The 21,007-nt window shown below is 40.6% G+C and overlaps 1 protein-coding gene across 4 annotated transcripts in view; it reads left to right on the forward strand.

The window, feature by feature from the left end:
• Positions 1 to 4,052: 4,052 nt before the first annotated feature.
• The window catches only part of UBN2 (ubinuclein 2), a 52,415-nt gene continuing 35,460 nt past the window's right edge, over positions 4,053 to 21,007 (forward strand). For 3 of the 4 annotated variants that reach the window (XR_005604410.1, XR_005604409.1, XR_005604408.1), the window contains exons 1-3: positions 4,084 to 4,503; positions 8,608 to 8,700; positions 14,324 to 14,425. Coding sequence is in view for 1 of the 4 variants with exons in the window: in XM_039570333.1 (XP_039426267.1) it covers positions 4,084 to 4,503; positions 8,608 to 8,700; positions 14,324 to 14,425 (615 nt within the window). In the remaining 3 variants the exon portion in view is untranslated. Of the gene's footprint in view, positions 4,504 to 8,607; positions 8,701 to 14,323; positions 14,426 to 21,007 lie in introns of all 4 variants that reach the window. The other variant, XM_039570333.1, reaches the window with a different exon arrangement.

Consider the following 21,007-nt stretch of genomic DNA (forward strand, 5'->3'; position numbering starts at 1 on the left):
TGCCTTCCCATGTCACCTAAGCTTATTATGTAATATTATTATACAAGCAGAACATGTTTTCTCCTGCATTCCCATCCAAGGACAACAGGCTTATAGCTCGTGGAAATAAAATAATAGCCTTGGAAGCTGAAAGCAAGCTCCCCAGAGACAGATACTACTGGTAATAAGGACAGCTCTGTTTTCCGATGGGACCCTGGGCCTGCTGCTGTGGGGTGTCCAGCCCAGAGGAAGCTGCACAGTGGCTTCCATGAGGTCCAGGAGAGCAGCAAGTGCTGGTCTGAATGAAACAGGGTACAGCTGACTACCACAACCAACAGTAACAGCCCAAAAGGATGAGAGTGCTACAGACAGAGAAGCCAGCCCAAAGCAGAGCAGGAGGATCTCACCTGCACTAAGGTAGAGGCCTCTGTGGTATGTTGGTCTGTCTGTGTTGTTTTCTGTATTTGAAACAAAGTCAGGTCAAGAAATTGCCACTCACTGATGTGGCTGTAGTTCCAAGCATCCAGTTTGTCTGATCTACTCATACTGGCTTTCATCAGTGAAATAAAAAGCAGTTTCAATATCACCTCAAAATTACTTTCTTTGTGCAGTTGTTACTTTTTTTTTTAAACTCTTAATGTACCTTTCTGTGTCCTTCAGACTACATACAAAGGGAAGGAATCTGTATTCTATGTTGGACTATTTTAGCATGGCCATATCCTGACAGAAAGCACAGTAACTGATAAATCATCTCTAATTACTTTTTAGAAATTATATTGTTTTTATTTGTGTTGCACTGACAAGTGCAGCACATTATACTATGTACAAACAATACCTGCTGGATGGAGCTTAAATGCCAAAGAACAAAACAGGTAGCAAAACAGAAAAAAAAAAGATGGATAAATTACAAATCTAGCTCCTCTTGAAGCTGTTTGAAATAGCACAAGCCTGGAACTCTTCTGGTGTATTCAAAACCAAATTCCTTGAGAGCTTACGATGTAGTGAATTTGGTTGTTTTCTTTTCCGAGTGGTGTGGATACAATATTCTTGCTAGCAGCAATATTGTATCCACAGAGTGGTTCTAATGTCTTGGACCAAATGTAACATTAACATATTCCAGTAACTACTATGCTTGGATCCGCTGCCAAGTTTCTTTCTGATTTAGTTCAGATACTCAGATCCAGAGCAAACTTCACTTTAAATTCAAAGATCCAGAACTACTGTTTGTCTAGTTGCATAAACAAGTGCTAAGCCTTATAAAAATACGATGTGCATGCCAAGATGCATAGGGGTTAGATAATACGGAAATACGAGGGTTTCTTTGTCTAATTAAACTCCTAGGAGAAAGGAAGAGAGGGCATATGAATTACTATTTCATAGTAACCTTAGATGTGAAAGGCTGCTTCTAATATCAAGGTCTGCAATCTCAGAACAAATGGCCACCTTAAACTCTTTCCAAGAACTACTTCTGGTTTTCTCTGTAACCCTACCATGGGTCAGATGATTATTGTTCCTTTCCAGCTTATTTTTTTCCTACTTAAAAAGCATGTTAAAAATCTGACCAAGATGTGCTTCCAGGTGTATCTACACTAAAAAACAATATGAAGCACTGGATTCAGATACTTGTAAAACTAATTTTCTTGTGGAGTACCTGCCCTCCATTGATTACTTCTGAATATAGTCCCCTATATCTTAGGGGACTGAAAGACAGAATGGAGTTTTACAATGGATACTTAAAATACAGCTTATCTTCATCACTTTCCGTGGATATATCGAAGTATATATTATCTGTGAACAAACTACCTGTTGTATTCTTCTTGTATTTATTTCAAGGTCTGGTCTCCCATCTGGTAATCGAAAACAAGGTTCAGCAGAGCTGCAGAAGAGCCTGTGACTTCCACATAAGATTTCTGTTTAATGTGCAATAAATTGCTCTTTTTCTGAGGAAAGGCCCCTTTTTACCATCACAGGATTTAATGGCATAGATGACACAGAAACTTTGATGAGAATCAGAATCTTCCTGGCAGGGTCCACAGGTCTGGAGCTTAGGGATGCTCACTCAGTTTGAATCCAGAAATACATTGGCTATTATGTGCATCAGCAGATAGCTGTATGAAATTCTCAACAGGAGAAAAGTGCGACTACTGAATTATTATGATGCTGAAAGTCAAAACATATTTGAGGAATACATCCACCTCTACCAAGCTTGCTAGTCATACCACAACATGCAAGGCTTTAAGATAAAACAAGTCCCTTAGACTATAAAGCTCAACAAAATTTCAACCTTCAAAAGGAAAGTTTACATTTCTCAGATCAGGTCAGTCATTCCAGTGACTTGGCTGCTGCAAGCAGTGTTCTGGAATGCCCTCCATTCCCTGTTAGTGATGTTATAACTTTCAGTAACATTGTTCTAGTGTCACGGATCTCTGGAGTCTAGACAAAATTAACAAGTCGAACAACTTCCTATGCAAGAGGAACACATCAAGCACAGTGATGCATGCAATTTGAAAAGTGGAGTAATGTGATGCACAGAGTAGTCTGTTATAATTATCCTGATGCCTTAGGTTTTAACTTTTATATTTTTCGAATCCTGTACTGCTTAGTGTGTAACTCTGAAGTTTCTTGTAGCCTGTTAATATCTGCTCTCTCATGCTAGGTAGACATAACAAAGCCTCTCCGGGCCTGCTCTTCAAGGACACCTAGACCATCCTAGGCCCAAAAAGTATAAACCAAAGAGCCTCTAAGGGGGAAAAGCGGAGGGGAAATTACATCATTAAACTGAAGCTTTAATTGGAGAATTAACCCTGCTATCCAAATGAACCAAACCTATAAAAGTGTGAAGAACTCATGACCTGTCATCCATCTTGGGGTCCATCTTGGCAGTAGCCTCTAGCTCCCCAGGGCGTACCTTTGAAGGCCTTTCAAATAAATACCTACTTTTATTCCCTTACTCCTGTCTAGTCTCTGTTTCTAGGAGGCCTCTTAAGGCATCAATCCAAAATAATAGACAGATGTAAATTGTTTGCTTTGCGTGAGTACATTTTTTAAAGGAGAATAAACCCACTCCTACCTAGTATTTCTGAGACTGAAAATATGCCCCAAAAATGGTAATGTCTTTTTCTCTGCTCCAATGAAGCTAGAGGATACAATGTTCATGATGTTCATAAGCTTCCTGAAACTTCACATTGCCTTGGTGGCATGCTTCCATCTGGAAATACCAGCCATCAGTCTGTCAAAGTAGGTGGTGACAGACTGAAACACTTGCAGTATTTGCAGGCAGCTCCTGCTCATGAGGGAAGTCTCGTTGCTGCTCAAACCCTGCCTTCCTTGCGTTGTCCCCTCTCTCTCTAACAGCTCTTTTCCAACAATCCACAACTGCTCCCTGCAGCCAGAGCTGGTACTCTACAGACCAGGCATGGCCGCTGAACAAGCTCCCTGTCCCCCCAGGGCAGACCGGCACCCCAGGCAGTGGCTGCTGTTCTGTAGGAACAGGCTGCGATCAACCCCGTACGGCACGGTTTTGTCAAACCCCGATGTCCTCTTGCTGTTCCACTCAGCGTGGGCTGATGCCACCGAGACACGGTGCGTCCGCGCCGTTCCGGCTGGGAACGGCCGCTCTCCCCGCACGGGCGGCTTTTCTCTGGTGACTGACCCGCAGCCGCCGACTTCTAGGGACCTCCGCGGACCTTCCCCTCAGCAGGCCCGCAGCCTCCCTACGCTGCCCCGGGAGGACGAGCGCTGCGCAGCCCCCACGGCCGCGGGCTCGGCGTGCGCATCGCCCGGCAACCGGGGGCGGGCCCGGCGCCCGCGGCGTGTGGGCGGTGGCGGCCGCGCTGACGTCCGGGGGAAGCTGAGCAATAACAGCAGCGACGCGGGCCCGGCTGCGCCTGCGCGGGCTGCGGGGCTACTCTATTTATGTGGGGGGGCGCCAAGATGGCGGGGGCGGCGAGGAGAACGTAGGGGTAGCTCCGACCGGGCGGCGGAGCGGGGAGGAGGGAGAGGGAGGAGCCGGGGCCGGTGGGAGGGAGCGCGGAGAGCGGTGTCACCGAACGTGTGAGGCGGGGGCCGGCGGACGGCGGGCGGGGGGGGGGGCGGCGGCGGAGGATGGCGGAGCCGCGCCGGGTGCCGTTCATTAGCCTGTCACCCGTGCGGCGCCGCGAGGGCGAGAGCCCGGCGCTGGAGCGGGAGCCGGCGGGCCGCGACCCGGAGCCACCTCCGGCGAGCCGTGAGGCGCCACCGCCGGAGCCGCCGCCGCACGAGCCAGCCAGCGACAGCGCCGCCCGCCCGGAGCCGCCCCGCGACCCCGGCCGGCCCGAGCAGCCGCCGCAACGGGAGCCCCCCCGGCCCGAGCCGCCACCGCTGCCGCCGCCGCCGCGCCAGAGCGGGCGGCAGGAGCCGCCGCCGCCGCGGGAGGCGCTCCCGCTCCGCCAGACGGTCCGCCTGGAGGTGGTGCTGAAGGACCCCACCGAGGAGGGCTGCGTGGAGTTCAGCTACCCGGAGCTGCTGCTGTGCGGGGACTCGCGGGTACGGGACCTCCCCTTCCCTTCCTTCCCTCCCCTCCCGCCGGCACGGGCTCCGCAGCGCTTCCTCCTCCTCCTCCTCCTCTGGGGTGCCGGCGGCCTCGGCCTTGCTGATAGTGTTATCGGTTACCCGTGCTGCTCGGGGGTGGTCCCGGTACGGCGGGAGGGGCGGTGTCCCGGAGGGAAGTCCGGCAGCCTCGCCGTCGCTGAGGCTGCGCCTATGCCCGTGGGGGGAAGGGGAGGCTTCCCACTTGTCCCTGAGCTGGCCAAGAGCTCCTGGCCTTTGCTGCGGGCTGAGGCGGAGGAGCGCCACTGTCTTGTGTCCCGCTTACCCCGGCTCACCTCCCTGCCGCTCCCCTTCCCTGCTCGGGGAGCTGTGTGTTGCATCCTCCCTGCCTGGGAGCTCTTCACCGGCAGCTGGACGAAACTCTGACCATGCCGGTCTGTATTCCGGGTTGTCCCTAGGCTGTGTGCAAGTAAATAAAGAAAGCCCGGCTCTGCTACAAGCCTTGAGAAGCAGTCAAGTGAGCATTAGCAGACTTGCAGAGGAGTTTTTCTAGTCTTGGAGGGGACAGGGATAAATGAGAGTTAATGTTGAACCGGTAACCACACCTGTATGTGCTGAGAACTTAATTCAAGAAAAAAACCCAAAGCGCTCTTCCTTTCCCTGTTCCTCACAAGCAGAAAATGTTTGGTACTTGAACTACTTTGTTTTTAAGGACAAAGCTCCTGCAGACAACTTTAGGAAGTAAGCAGCATTAGCCAATTAACAGGGCCCACTGTTCCAACTGGGAAGGAGAGACGCATGTCCTTAAGCTGGTTACACCTGAGCTGCTCATTCTTAGTTGAGGACACCAGTGAAGTTGTACTTGATTTAAATAGTTGTGGCTTCTCTTAATTCCAGTACACAATTCTAGAGAAAGCTTGTCTCTTACGGGAAAAGGCAGAGGGCAAGTAAGTAACTACTACTAAGAAAGTTGTGGTAGATCTAGTGATAAAAGCAAGTATCAAATACCAGTATTGATACTGCCATGGGATTTTTACATCCAGCACAAACTCGAATATGGTTGAAACTTTTCGTATGAACCAAAGTGTTTCTAGGCAATGACGATGCTGTAACCATACTTAGCGGACTGCTCACTTTTTCTCCAGCAGGAGGGATGTACACACTGGATTGTGTTCAAATGTGGAAGACAGAAAAATCAGTAACTGATTTTAATCCCTCTGAGATCTTGTTATGCAAGTTAAAAGGTTCCTTCTGTTCATCCTGTCCTACAGCTTTGTTGTGGGCAAACAGTGCCAGTTATGACTCCTCAGAATTAGTGTAGCATAATCATGGTGCTCTCTGAAGTGAAATCTTTCTGAGCAGTTCTATGAAGGTGAAGATTGTGTTAGTGTTTAGAAGTGGTTCAGTACTTGGAGGCTGACTTTTCCCTTTGGCAGTTCCTAGTTCCATATCTGCCTTTTATTCTGTAAGTTGCCAGTATCTTAATCACATAATCAGGGAGAAATGGCTCTTTCTGATGTAGTTCTGATGCAAATTCCATGTTTCCTGCGGGCGGGAGAGCATTGATTTAGGGGATTTTGGTACAATTGGGATCAGAGACTGCTTCTAAGGTAGAGACAGTGATAGAAATGCTTTATAAGAAACTTTGTATATTTTTCAGCTCTGTAGAGTCCAAATGAAAATGAATGAATCATAATGGCCCTTCTGTTACTGGGCTGTGGAATAATCAGCTGATTTACTATGTAAAACAGTGTCATAAATTATGTTCCTTCTAAAGTGATTCTGGACTTTTAATTCGTGTTTAAAACCTGATGTATTCTTGGCTGTCAGTTTCATTTCTTGCTTGCTATATGGTAGAAGTTGGAAAAGCTACTCTAATATTAGGGAAGATTTAAAATTTTGAGATTTGCTTTTTCAAAGTAGGTAGTAACTAATTGGCAGTTAATGTTGTAGTTTTCAGGGGAGTATTAGATTTCAAAATTTGTTGTTTTAGTAATGTTTCAATTTAAAACTAACAGTTCAGATACTTCATTTTTATTATGCAAACTTTCTGTAGGGTGACGATTGATTTGGTTTTCTGGAAGCTGTTGTTGATTCCTCCCTTATAAGAAGCTGCTCAACTTTTTTATGACATTTCCCATTAAAGTTTAACATTACAAAATCAGGAGCTTGCCTTTCTATCTTGTAGTATTCTTGCAACTGTAGCAACCAAAGGACGGCAGGTCTGGGAAGGCAAGGACTGGTGCACAGGAATGTCTTTAAATATGGCTTTAATTGGCCATGATAATAATAGTTATATAATAACGAAATGATAGAGAATCCCAAAACTGATTTGGCAGTGCAACTTATCTCCTTTTTTTATTCCAAATTTGGGTTCCTATGCTGAATCAGAAGATAGTAGAAATGTTTATTTTAAAAACTTGTGCTGTCCTTGTCCTTTAATAGGGTTGTTTGTAGAGTTAGTTCATCTTTTGGGAGGAATTATGTAAAGTTTTGGATGTGAGTAATAAGTTAGTGTGGTTGAAGGGTTTATTTGCCTCTTAAATGCTGGTGGAAGTGAAAGTGCGCTCCCATTTCTTTTTGGGGTAATTGAGGCTTGGTGCATAAAGCCCAAGTCAAAGTGGATGAGCCAGAAGCTCAAGTTGGCTTCTGTTGAACAGGCTCTAAAGGTGCTGAGGTAGTAATGTCTTAGTCTGAGAGTCATCCATCCCTTAGAAATAGTCAAAACTAAAATTTGCTTGAATTTGAGTTTTCAGTAGTGCTTAACTAATCAAATGGATAGTCAGCTGCAGCTTTGAGTGTTTGATGGAGAGAGGCAAGTTAACACTTAAGTACTAAGTTTTGCTTTATCTTTAGGCTCAATCTTTTCTCACTTCACAGTTAGAAAAGAGCCACATATGCCTAGCAGAAGATGAGGAATAGCTTTTCCCAGCTAAAAATAGAGAAAATGGTGTTTCATTAATTGAGCAGTATTTTATATTTAGTTGTGTCCGCAGGAAATATGTACATGGCTTTAATTTATGTTTCAGGAGTTACTATAGCCTCTATTAATTTTTTCTCTAAATACTCAGTCTGGAAAATGTATTATAATTATGTGGTGTTTGCAGTTTTGCTTAGCTTACCTTCCTCATTACATTGGTCTTGATACTACTGAGCTAGTTTGGTCACCAGTTAGTCAATATACTGGCTTTTCATACTATGGAGGAAGGATCTTGCTTTTCTGAACTTAGCGGGTTTTGTTCTTCATAACTGTTCATTTATTCATTGGTGAATAGTCCACATGCAGTAAAATTAGTTGCCATCCATAGAGTTCTGCAGAATGGAATTCCATTCCACTCTATTTTAGCAACCTGGTACCTTCCTCCTTCCAGCAATTACTGTATTTATGTGAACTCCGATTTGAAGGAGGCAGCCGTGTTTTTCCGCTATCACTTATTAAAACAACCAAAAGCACTGTGTATACCCTGTTCATTGACTTTGTCTCGGTGAAAGCCTCTTTCGAAAAAAATAAAACAAAAAATTGGGGGAGGAATACTCCCTACTTATTTGTATAACTGGAATATTAAATCTCTCTTGTGACTAACATAGTTATGATCACTGAAATTAACTCTTGCACTGTAATTTTTTTTCTTTAGATAAAACAATTACATTAATAATGGTTATAATTTACTGAGCTTTTTAGTTTTCTGGCTGCTTCCCTCCTGGTTAGCACACTAGGTGCATCTTGTCTGTTGTATCTAGAAGAATCATAACACCTGTTAGAGGGACCGGTGGAAGGAGAGGTAAAAGAAGTTGTGATTAGAGAGAGTTCTTTCTAACCTCAAATGGCCATAATTCTCTCTTACGCTTACACTTTTAGTTGAGGTTGTAGTGGAATGCTTTGGAAAATACAAATCTGAGTATTTCTCTTAACTCTTCTGGTTTTATTCTCATCAGAAGAAAAGTAGCTAGATGATAATTCAATGATCAAAGTACTTTTTAGAGATTAAGCATAAATTCTGACTACTTAGTCATCAGAGTATTCTTTTTTGACATTTAATAGGCTTTGAGATGCACTCTGTGTTTCTTATGGAATGAATGTGTAACTTTTGCATTTTTCAGAAGAAATCAGTTCATTTAGAGGATCCATTTAATGATGAACAACGTGAGCGACATGAAGTAGAAATGCTTGCCAAGAAGTTCGAGGCAAAATACGTGAGTTACTGCACTTTGCTAAAATATACAAATATTTAAGAGTGATAACAGACAATGCTGGGGTTTTTTTCCTGAATAAGGCTGCTAATGTAGTGTCATATGATTTCTGTACATTTCAGAGATGACTGTCTCACTGTATTTCATTTAAGTACCTTGAAGCTGCCACAAGCTTATCCCACAAGTCTGCTAAATAGATTTGTCTATAGATGTTATAGCTTGTGAAGCTATTCTTGGAAAAGCTTCCTATATAAATACAACTTGGTAATAGGAGCGGGTCAATATTCATGCTCTATGCTGCGCTGGAGGAAAGAATTTTTATGTAATGCTGTTGTGCACTATTGAACAGCTCTTCTCTTTGGGCTAAGTACTGATGAGTCTTGATGAATTCCTGACTAGTTTGGAATGCTTCCATAGGAAGTTATTTGTTAAATAGTAAGTCATTGCTCGATGAATGTCTTGTAGCTGCCAGCTGCCTAAAGGTATCTACTGGCTCCTGAAAATGTAGTGTGAGTGACTTGAACAACACTGGCTAGTAACATTAAGAGGCTTTCACTAGAAAATGAAGGTAGAAATCAGAAAATGTTAACAAAAACCACACCCAAACAGGTCTTTAAGAATTCGTATGGGTAGGGTTGGGTGATTAAGTCTGAGCTGGCAATCAGAGCTCATCATCATGCTGGGGCATGTTGATATTCTGGATTACTAATAGAATGCCTCAAGAATAAAGAAGGGAAACAAGAGCAGTCATTTGTATCTTTTGCTATTAGTGTACATATTAAAATCTTTTATGTCTGATTTATTTGGATTTTTTTTCTGGCAAAGGCAGATTTTTCTAAGTGCCCAGTCTATACATTCTGCAGAAGTAATTACTATTTCAAGGCATGTTAGCTGTGATACATAACAAAATTAATCCTTAAACTGAAAAGAATCATTCTCCAATACGAATTGAGAAGGCTGTTCCAAAATGCTGTTTGCCTTTAATTTCAATGATAAATAATTTTTTGAATGTGAGAGAAAACTGTTTCTACTGTACTTTTTTAGAAAACTCATTTCCACTGCACAGGTTAAGGATTTTATGTCTGAAACAAGTTGCTTAACTACAGTAGGTGAAAGTCAATGTTAGCATGTAAAGCAATATATGTAGGAGGGAGTGGTAGTGGAAGTAATCTAATTTTACATATATGTTTGTGTACATCAAAGCTGAACATGTACTTTTATGGACAAAATATGTTATTAGACTTAAGAAAACCTAAGAGTTCAATGTTCAGTAGTCACAGAAAGAGGCAAATGGATGCCCTTAACCATTAGAAAGCAGTAGGTAACAAAAAGTTACAATTTTCAACAGTTTAAATTCATGGTGCACTTGCATCTTCATTACGACTTGCACTTCTGATTCCTTCTCTTTCATTCTCTGACTTGCCTTTCATCCCTTCCATCCCCATGAAAGGGAATGTCTTCTATATAAAGAACCACATACTAGGTTAGAGTCACTAAGCATGAAGGGTGGAGGGATTTAGATTCCTTGTGTTAGATACTCCCTGTCCCTTCTCTTCCAATATAAGAGCCATCAGCCTCTACTTGCCATCCATGCTCAGAGAAATTGCATCTTTGTACACTGACTCAGTACAATTGCTCATGTTCTGACAGCATCCAGCCATCTTCTGCCTCTTGTGGTGAGACATTCACTCCTTAGCTTTAACTGGAGTAGGGATCCCATGTAGTAGATAGATACTCATTCTCAAGTGAGCTAGTGGCTGCAGGATAATCTTGTTAGCTGGAGCTACATCGTAACACTCCTTAACAGTGCTTTAGTGTCAAAGTAATCGCTGGTTGTATGAGGAAAAAAATAGAGAGGTTTTTTCAGGTTTGCAGGAAGTACTATATCCTCCTCTAACTAATTAGGTATTACTTACCTAAGATACCTGTTTTAAAATGTAGTCAAACAATGTTTTTAATCATAACGTGTGGCAGTACTTCTGGAAAACGCACAAAGAACAGTCTGCCCTGAAGACTTTTTACTTCTTTTCAGATAAATTCCTGTACTCATAACCAAATTACTACACTATTTGATGTATTTTGCTAAGAAAAGCCTATGAATCAGTGCATTTTTGTAAAACACGGTGCATAATGTACCATTTGTTTACTTGATTATTCAGAACTTTCCTGTAATTGCTGCACATACTGAACACCAGCATAAAAAATCTGCTCTGAAGGCTTCCCATTTTCATTGCTTTGATTGCTCTTATTCTCTAGATAAAATCACTGTTGTGAGCACATGATACTGAACCTTGGACAATATTGTACATACGTAAGAATTTATCTTGGATCAAAATGAAGATTCATCTAAGGGATGGTAGCATAGTCTCTGCCACTAGTGGAATCTCGAAAGTGTACTAGAGCAAGAGTGCATTGACATTACTTCACTGTGCCTGTCTGGCAGTCTGTGTTGTGTCCTCATTTTTCTCAAGGCCAAAGGTTACATGTTCAGTCTTTTATCACTTTCTGCCAGAAATCTACCAGATCATTACTGGATTTCTGTGTTCCACAGCACCAGAGTACCATGATGACTGTCATACAAGCCCACACTTTGTGTTTAAGCCTGATGAGTTCACCTAGTGCTCCACTGTTTCTGTATTGTAAGAAAAAGAGAAATACTTCCAGTTCTTCTGCACATTGCATGTGATTTTCGTGTTATCATCTAAATCCAGCCCTTCTGTTCTCCAGGTGTAGTGTCTTAACATTATTATTGTATGGAAGTGGTATTTTTTACATTTAAACATCCTTTTTGATTTACTATTCCCTTTTTTGTTCTAATTTCTTTTTTTAAATTAAAGGATATTAATGGTATGATGCCCTGATTTGTCAGTGTTATAGTGATGACTTCTGGTTTGAGTCTCTGTTCCTTTTTTTTAAGTAAGTTCCAACTCGTACTTTTTGGACCATTCTTGATTAAGCAAATGTCAGAACTGTATGGTTTGTTTGGTTTTTTTTTTTTTTTTTTGCTTAGGTTGTACTTACTTTGTGTGGATTACCTTGCTTTATTGATACTGAATTCAACTGCCTATTCATCATACTAAATTCAGAGCAACTGTGAGGTCTTTCAGTGATTCTTCAGTTGTCTTTTTCCTTTACTCTCCTCAGTAAATTGTCATCTTAGACCCCTTCCCTTCCCCAACTCTTTACCTGCTCTGTTAGTTCTAAAGGTGAATGAATGCATACACCATAGTCATTTTACTGATCACTTTCTTTGCCAAAATGAGATACCTATTCTTACCCTTTCTTTCCTAGTTGTAGATCAGACATCAGTTTAAGTGGACCTTCCTTATCTCATGACAGTTTCTTGTCTCTAAGGATCTTTGGACCTTTTTTCAAGTAGTTGAAATAGTTTTTTCTACCAACATTCCTTCCTGCTTTGTATATTCTTGTGGCTGCTGGTTCTGTTGTTTATAGCTTTCATTAACTTACCCAGTATAAAGACCTGGTTTACTGGTTTATAGATTCTGCTGTGGCCCTTCTAAGATCCTTCAGGTATTGGCATTGTATTTGCCACCCACCTTCTAGTCCTGTTGAGCAAAGGTTGTTTAAACCCAAGGTTACATGGTGCAGTTAATATCTTGAAGTCATCTTTGGATTTTTAAATACTTGCATGAGTGGTATTTGCGGCTTCAGGAACTAGACACCTTAATTTGCTCTAGTACTGTGACTACTTATGTTCTGGGACAAAAAGGGTGGAGGAAAGCTGCAGTGGTGTAAGTTCCCTGAAGTGCTGCATGGTGGATACTGACACAGATAATCCCTTCATTCTTCTGCCATAGTTTTGCATCCTTAACATCTTGATCATATGAACTCTCAACACAGTTCCTTAAACATAATGGGTTAGAGCCAGGTCTGAAGGAAAATCTCTTAATTATACACACAGTGGTTCAGATATTTTCATGTGTCTGAATAAGGTACTATTTTAAGACTGCTTTTGTTCATTCAGCCATTATAAGGCTTTTTTGTTGTTGTTACTACTTTTGTTCCGTATCTGGTTTTCTGACTATCAGGCAGTTAGAATATATTGGAAATGTAAAATTTTTTTTACTGCCCTTGTGTTATACTGAAATCATAGAATCATAGGATAACCATTGATGCAAAAAGATTTTAGACTAGTAAACAACGATGTTGATGGTTACTAGCAAGATATGTAGTACAGAGATGGATTGCATTACACATTAGTGACATCAGTACAGGTGAAGTATGGTTTATGAAGTACTCTTAGCCTGCTGGCACCTAAGTCAGAATCATGAATTATATATAAGCTTTTGCACTGGAGTTTAATCAGAATTAAGTGCTGCCTTTTTCTAACTTTTTTTCTTCTCTCATCCATCTCATGCAAACTTTTTTTTTTTAAAAGTACGGCATATTTTGGAAATGTGCAGTCATTCAGATGTTTTTCCAGATGAGTGACTGTAGGAGATGATAGGACTGATAGGAATACTTAGCTTGGAGTGTAGCTTGGAAATGTGAATTAAAAACAGAACTCACTTTTGAGGTTTTTCTCCTAGGACTATTGCATTTGTTTATTTAAGTATATGTGAGAGATTCTTGTTTGCAAGAGCAGGCGCTTTACTTTGTTACAAACTTGCATTCTCTCAAAATGTTGATAAAATAGAGGTGCTCAGATGCTTACACCTCTCATAAAAGAGCAAGAGTGAAACCACCTTTGAACAGCATCTGCATTCTCATAATAAGTGCACTGTGATATTTGGATGTCACAGCTAGAAAGACTCACTTGCTCTAAGAATGCTCAGAGCTGTAGGGTGCAGGCAGAGAAGTTTGCAGACAGGAGCAAGTCTTGAATTCATGGAAGTTGCCATTTTAATGAGGGCAGTGCTTTTTTGGGAATTTTATCTTTTAAGACTTTTATTGATGATTTTGACAATATATGTGAGCTAGAAAACTAGGCCTTAGATATTAAGAAGATTTTTGTGTAACTTTTAAGTTTAGATTTCCTGATTATTTGAGCTGGCTGTGAGTCTTTACGTGACTTAACAATGAAATTTCCACATGAAAAAAATACTTACAGATTAAAATCAATTTTACTGTCTCCTGGAGATAAGTGAACCCATCCATAGTTTGTGATGCAGCTTCTGGCTTTAATAATCAAGTAACATTTTGTGTTTTAAAACTCAACTTTTTATGTGCTATAGAGAATTAACCCGTCTTGTGTAGGGAAACACTTTACTGAACGCTGGGCTATCAGTATTTTCCCTTGTAATGACCCTGTAACATACTGAAAACCTTAACACTTTCTGAATTATCCCAGCCCTTCTATCACTATGCTTTAAAACCATAGGACAGGGAAACATCTCCAAATAGGAAATGCGAGAAAGATCTTGGTCTTGCAGAAAAAGGTAGCTAGTGACTGCCTTTCAGGAATGATTCTGGTGAGGCATGTTTGCCAGAATGCATCCACATGTGGAAGTTTTCATTAGTCATCTAGACCATCTTCAAGGAAGCATTCAAGAAAGCAAAACTGCTAATTCCTTGAATGGCTATTCCTCCAATGCCTTATGCTTTGTAGGCTTTAGTACATTGCTTCCATGTTTTCTAAGTGATGTAACAGTTGCTTTGTTTTCAGGGTGGAAAGCCACATAAACATCGGAAAGATCGCCTGCAGGATTTAATCGATATAGGTTATGGCTACGATGAAACGGACCCTTTCATTGATAATTCTGAAGCGGTAAGTAAGCCTCATCAAAGCAGCAAGAAATCATGAGACAGTGCTTTATCTTTTCAACAGAGAAGAAAGGTAAGGGAAAATACTTTGTACCTGTCTATAACTGATGTAAATACAAAGGGCATCCTACTTTGGGAGACCAATGAATTATTGTATAGGTAGTCTTATTCAAGATATTATGCCCTGAAGAATTAAAGAAGCCATTCCAAGATCAAATAATTTTCCAGCTTTAGAAATTAAAATATTTTTGTGTGCTTCATTTACTGTTGACTGAAATTACACTGGCTCTGTTTAGTTTCTTGTACTAGCTCTCTGGATTATTAGTGGGTTACTGGCATTAGATTTCCTGCATTAGATCAGGAAGCTATTTTCTTCTTAAGAACCAGTAAGAATAGGATGGTTACTCTAAACATTGACTGAATGTCTGAAAAATTTGAGACAAAACAGGTTAAGCAGCAGGATATTACTGCTTACTTTGAATATTTTTCAGAAATGAAAGTATATCTTGAGGTAAAAAAAAAACCCATACTAGTTTGGTGCAGGCAGTATCAAGGATATCGGAAGGTTTTAAGAGGGCATTTGAAGATATCTTAGAGGTGATATATGAAAATGAGGAAAAAGCTTAGAAAAAAGAGTGGATGATCTAAAAGCTCAGAAACCTCCTATAATTCTTCTTTATTAAGTGTCAGAAAGAAATAGGTGTACAGTTTAGTCAAGTAAGAAAAAACCCCACAAATAATAGCTGTCGCTTGCCAGCCTTCTGTTTCTTCCGGTGCTGAGTGACACTGGACAAAGCAGTAATGATCTGCTGTGAGGAGGAGGGAGCTGGAATTCTGAGTGGGAGAGAAAAGATTGTGAAAAGGAGTTGTGAGAAAAGAGTAAAAGTACATAAGTGCATTGCTTAGCATTACGTTATGTTAAGCCTGCATTTAAGTTCTAAAACTTCACAGTAAAGAGCTGTAAACTGAGCTGTGAGGTTTCTAGCATGTAGATGTTGCAATGAGTGATCCTATGACCTGTGTGAGGTGCACAGAAAGTGTCTGCAGAGCTGATACCTTTTTGAGAAAAAGTTCAGCAGTTACCCACAGGGCATAGCAGGCTGAGTTCATCTATGTGCATTGGTAGTTTTTGAAGTAGGTCTGAAGCTGTGTGAAGAGAGAGTTTGTTGTAAGGTGCTTATTGTAACTTACATTAGTTTGTCGTTTTTCTTGGTCTAGATGAAAATTTTACTTGAACCTGCCAATATTAAACTGTCCTATCATTATCCCACAAGTTTTGGTTGTGCTGCTGGAACAGTATTGGGGTCTAGGCCTTCATATGCCTTTTCCAAAGGTCAGATTCTGGTCTCTAGTTTGGTAGGAACAGGTGTGCTTCTTTTCTGCTGAGAAACCACTTGAGCCTATAGCTTTATCTGATTTCTTACTGTTGCTTAAGTTCATCATCTTAGCTTTTGAAACTTTATGATACTCAACCCAAGTTCTGGCTTGGTTTTCCTGGATTTACTGTGACCTATCACAGATCTGATGGGAGATTTGGAACACTTGCAGTACTTATAGCACAGGTCTCTGTCAAGGTACGAGTCTGGTGTATTAATACTTAGCATATTGTGCCTCCTTCCAGCACTGGTGGTGCTACCAGCAGCAGATCTGGTAGATTTGCAGGAGCATTTACTTCTATCTCTTGCCAGAGTCCTTGCAAAATGTACAAAAGGCAGTTGTTAGAGGACCAGATGGTTGCATCATGTGCTAGCTGTGGAAGCTATTGGAGAGAATGGTGTATTCTCTAAAGATTGCTCTCCTCAACAAATCATTATGCCGAATACGGACTAGTGAGAGACCATCTCTGTTTTGCTTTTATCCCCATTTTTATACAGAAAACAAGAAAAAAAATAGCGTGCCAGCTGCAGTCCAAGTTGCTGTTGCAGAGCTTAAGAGTCCTGTAATGTAGGAGTTAAAGTCCAGCAAAACCTCTAATTCCATCATTCTATCTTGGACGCAAGAGAAGTGTTCAGAAAGAAAATCTACATGTCTGGCTTGCTCATCTTCTGTGTGGGCAGCTGTGAAATTGCTGTGTATCCTGAGATGTGTCAGAGCCAAGCCCAGGCTGGACTTCTTTTTAGAAGACACACTCTTACACATAAAAAGCTATAATATCCTGGGCACAAATACTTGAAAAGTGAATGAGTGCCTCTTTAATTGCTCTAGGATTAGCTTGTGTCTATGCCCCAAAAAAAAAAAAAATTAAATCTTCCTCAGAATTTTAGTCCTTTTTCTTGTCACAGTTGTGAAAGAAACACTGAGCTCTTTGGCACTGAAACAGATTTATTCCATAGCTTTAGAGATATTTTCCTTCTAAAAACAGATTTTGAGGTAAATGCATTTGCAGGCAAGCAGGAAATCTATATGAGTAGCTGTTCTTGAGTTGAGCATTTTGACTGTAGTCAGTGGATTGTGATAATTCCAGTAAAAAAAGTAAATCAAGACCATCTTACTATTGTTTCTAACTGCTCTGTAGGGGTTAAGCAAAGATTAGGACTATCAGACTATCTTAATGGACCTACACAAAGTGTCCATAACATGCAAAGAAAGCTGTCCCTCCTCAGTGTTTCCACTGCTTTGATGTAGAAAATAGGTTTTGCTGTAGTGTAAGCTGCCCAGAACTACATTCTTTGTGGAATGGAATGCCTGTAGAATTTTTCACCCATTCTATTTTTCCTGCACGCACGTGCGTGTCCAGCCAGATCAGGCTGATTACTTACTTGCTCTTGTGATGACCTCTGATTATTTGGTTGGTTGAATACCTTCCTTGTAATGTAAGCTTTATATAGCCAGAGACTGCAAGGGAACACACTGCTCTCTGAGCTTTCTTCTATGCAGTATAGAAGAGGGGAATTTAAAATAATATATGGTGTTAATGAAAACTTACACTGTTTTCTCTTACTCGGCGGTAACAAGGCTTGGATATCTAAACCAAATACTTCCCCTGTTCCAAGTAGGGGACTGTAGAAAAAGAACCATCGACCTAGAAATCTGTAAGCTGTGTCTTTTGAAGCAGTGATACCAGGTAGCCACACTGGCAGGAATTGAAGCAAAATGTGAATGCCAAGAGCAGTGGGAAGCAGGTAGTTCAGTTCTTCAGACACCCAGGCCCCTGTGTAAATATTTGACCTAGTCTGTTATATTCGTGGTTCCATAGTAGCCTTGTAAACACCGATGTAAAGAGTCCTGTGCTGCTCACTAGAGAAAACCAGCCTGTCAATGGTTTCTCATACGTGGAAAGTTTCTCCAAAACAGGTACTTCAGCTTAAAGGAAGAACTTGCTTTTCTTTAGCTACATCTTGCCTCAAGAGCTCAGATCATCTTAGAAGACAAACTTTCAAAGATTTTGTGTTGGTTTTAGTAACTCTGGACACAGTGTTAAAAGCATTGCTCTTTTTCTATCTGGGTTCTCTAGAATACTTTCCATAATTTAAGGGCTTGGTCTCTGCAAAAATTCTGTGTCATGATATGCAGTTTTCACACACTTCCAGGACAAATTTGTCTTCATCTTGTAATCCTCAGACTTTGAAAGGTATGAGATTTAATATCCTCTTCTCTCCTACCCTGGCTGCCCCTAAAACATGAAGCTGATGGGATACCAGTAAGGTTATCTTGCACAAGACTCTTGAATATCGGAGAAACTTTTCTCCGGTGAGAATAGTATCTCTTCAGGGAATAGCAGCTCAGTGTGTTAATGGAAATTTTTACCATTTTTGTGAGGTTCTGGGCCAGATGTAGTTTCAGGCCAACTTGGTATTATTCTCTCCTTCTTACTAGTCTTAGAGTTTGTTCTATGCATAGCTATGGAAAGGAGTGTTGTTTCTTTGAAAGATCACTGTCTCTTAAAAAAACCTAACAAAAAAACCAAGCTATCAACCTGCAAATGTTTGAGGCATATACAGAAAAACACTCCATAGGATCCATTATTAAACATACTTTCATGGTGTATTGAGAGAAACCGAACACTGTGGCATTTTTCATCTGGAAAAGGCTGCCTTTGTAGAACTCAGTCACAAACCTCATCCACACTGAATACGTGAGGGTGGATTAAAGCTTCTGTTTTTAAGAGGTTCACTTGCCAACTGTTTCATTGGCTTTGGATTTGTGTGTTAATATTAGTACTGTCTTCCTTGTTCACTGTCACTTTGCCCAGGCTTGGAAGTTGTGTGCTTGGGGAATAGTGCTGACTTAGCTGAGTGCACCATGTCACCTTTAATAACAAGTCTTGCATGCTTCCCATGTGTCTTCAGGGGACATCTGCCGGCTGGCCCCTGATGTGTCCTGTGCATTTGACTGAGTACAAGGGCAAGTTTCAGTTTAGAGATTCATTGCTTTTTATTCTCCTCACCCCAAGATACATCAAGGTATAAAGTGGAGTATCAAACAAATAGATATTGATGCAGATGCAAGAACCAATATGGCTAGAGGAACAAAGGTAGTTGAATTTGCAGAACACGTCTGATTTTTTTAAAGCAACAGTAATGTTTGTATGCTTCTTCTGCAAAAAGTTGTACCCTTCTTTAGGAAAGAATAAGAATAAGCTGAATAAACTGAAAATTCAGCACCTGTGTAAGTACGTGAAAAAAATTGAGCCTTGTATTTGGCCTGTGTAGTACCACTCTTTAAATTTGTAGGAGAAAGAAATAACAATGGGTGAAGCAACTTCCTGCATTTTGCTAGATTTAATTTTTTGAAGAGCACAAAATCACTTTTCGAAGTAATGGGAGCAACTAGAGGGGTAGATCATGGCCCAAGATCAGCTAGTCTTTAAGTAGATGAATTTGTTTAAGCAGTACGACAAACTGAAGCATTTCCCAAAAAATACACAAACAATGAGATTATTAATGTAATACAAAGGGAGGTTTATAACATGCCAAAATAACAGATATTTGATAAGCGCATTTGTCTTAAGAGTCATATATGGAAAGTCTGCTCTTCATGTTAAATGAGGGGAAAAGAAAAGTATAACCTTTTTTCTGCAGAATCTTCTAGCAGGTTTGTAACTTGAAACCTGGAGAGATTAGGTAATACATTACATAATTATTTAACACTGAACTAGATTTTCATTGTGGGTCAGGTCAGAGCTCAAGCTCTGTAAGAATTGAGTTGTACAGATAAAAGTTGTCACATGACTGGTCATACATTTTATAACTTCGGCTGAAATGTTTTCAAGGTGATAGGAATCTAATCTCTTTGCAGTGAAGGGGCAAAGCTAATAGCTAATAATTAGGCTAATAGCCTAATTCTGGTGACTGGTGGAAAGGTATAAAAGGTGTTGGTCAAGATGGGAACACAACAGGAGAATTGATGTGTATTGGTACTTCTGTCAAGGTGCTCTGGTAGGCTGATGGATTACAATATCCTGACTACTGAACTAGGATTCTCCTATGAGACTACCCTGGGCCAAGTATTATATCTTTATAATCTGTTACGCTCTTTTCTGTTGTGCTCTGCCAGCTGTCCTTTTCCCCAGCATTAAAAGAAAAACAAACCAACCAACCCACCAACTTGCCTGCACGTTTTGGAAGAGAAACCTTCTTTCTCACAGGAAGGCTCTTTGTGCTTGCTTTTTGATGTCTCCTTGGATTAGCAAAACAATGTTTGCTAATTGTTTTGCTAATATTGTTTCCCCTTAACCCTGTTTGAGATTTCCTTGTAGGTTCTATTACACTGTAGTTTTGGAAAGATAGTTATATTTTTGTTTGAAAACTTAGCCTTAAAGGACGGCAAAGCCAAAGAGTGCATTTCAGTTCTTTGCATCTTGAAGCATAGAGATCAATCAACTCTATATGTTTTGAAGTATCTTGAAGTGTGTAGTGAACTGTGTGGATATTTAGTCCATTTCACTGAAGGAACTGTATTTGACATAATTTCAGTAGTGTGGCTTTTATTCAGTGGGCTACTGATGATCAAAACTAAACAGTTCCCTCCACCCCAGGCTGGTTAGAGGTACCTCAAAAATAAACTAAACAAGGTACAAAAAGTATACCCACTTACCTTTTAGGTAAGTACTATGTATTTCACAACAAATAATAAGCTACGTTTGTTACAACATTTGGACATATTTGCACCAAATCTCATTCCCATGGCTTAGAACAAGTGTTAAAAAACTTCTTCACATGTGTACTTTCGGAGGTTGTTGTCTGGAAGGGAGGTAAATGAGGAGAAGGATCACAGTAGAATATCTGAGGATTGTGGTCAAAATACCTGACCACAAGAGTAGACAATATTAGTATAGGATACTGATGTGGGTCTGGATTTCAGAACTAAATTGGTATAATCCATAGAAATTCACCATTCTTGGTAGAGTGATGAAGTTGAAACCAGTTAACGTATTTTTAAAAAGAACTAAATTATCTTTCATACCAAAACATTTAATTAGATTAATGGCACTAAAAGCACAGTAATGTAGCTCAAGGACAATAGTTTAACTTACATATGGACCTGCTTTTAGGTGGTCAGACAGTTTATCAGTCTTACTTTGTTATTTGAAGAATGATTCCATAATCAGTCATAGGACAAACCTGTGTTCACAGGAGTCGGTCAA

This window comes from Corvus cornix, chromosome 1A (assembly GCF_000738735.6).
Source record: "Corvus cornix cornix isolate S_Up_H32 chromosome 1A, ASM73873v5, whole genome shotgun sequence".
Taxonomy (NCBI): Eukaryota; Metazoa; Chordata; class Aves; order Passeriformes; family Corvidae; genus Corvus; species Corvus cornix.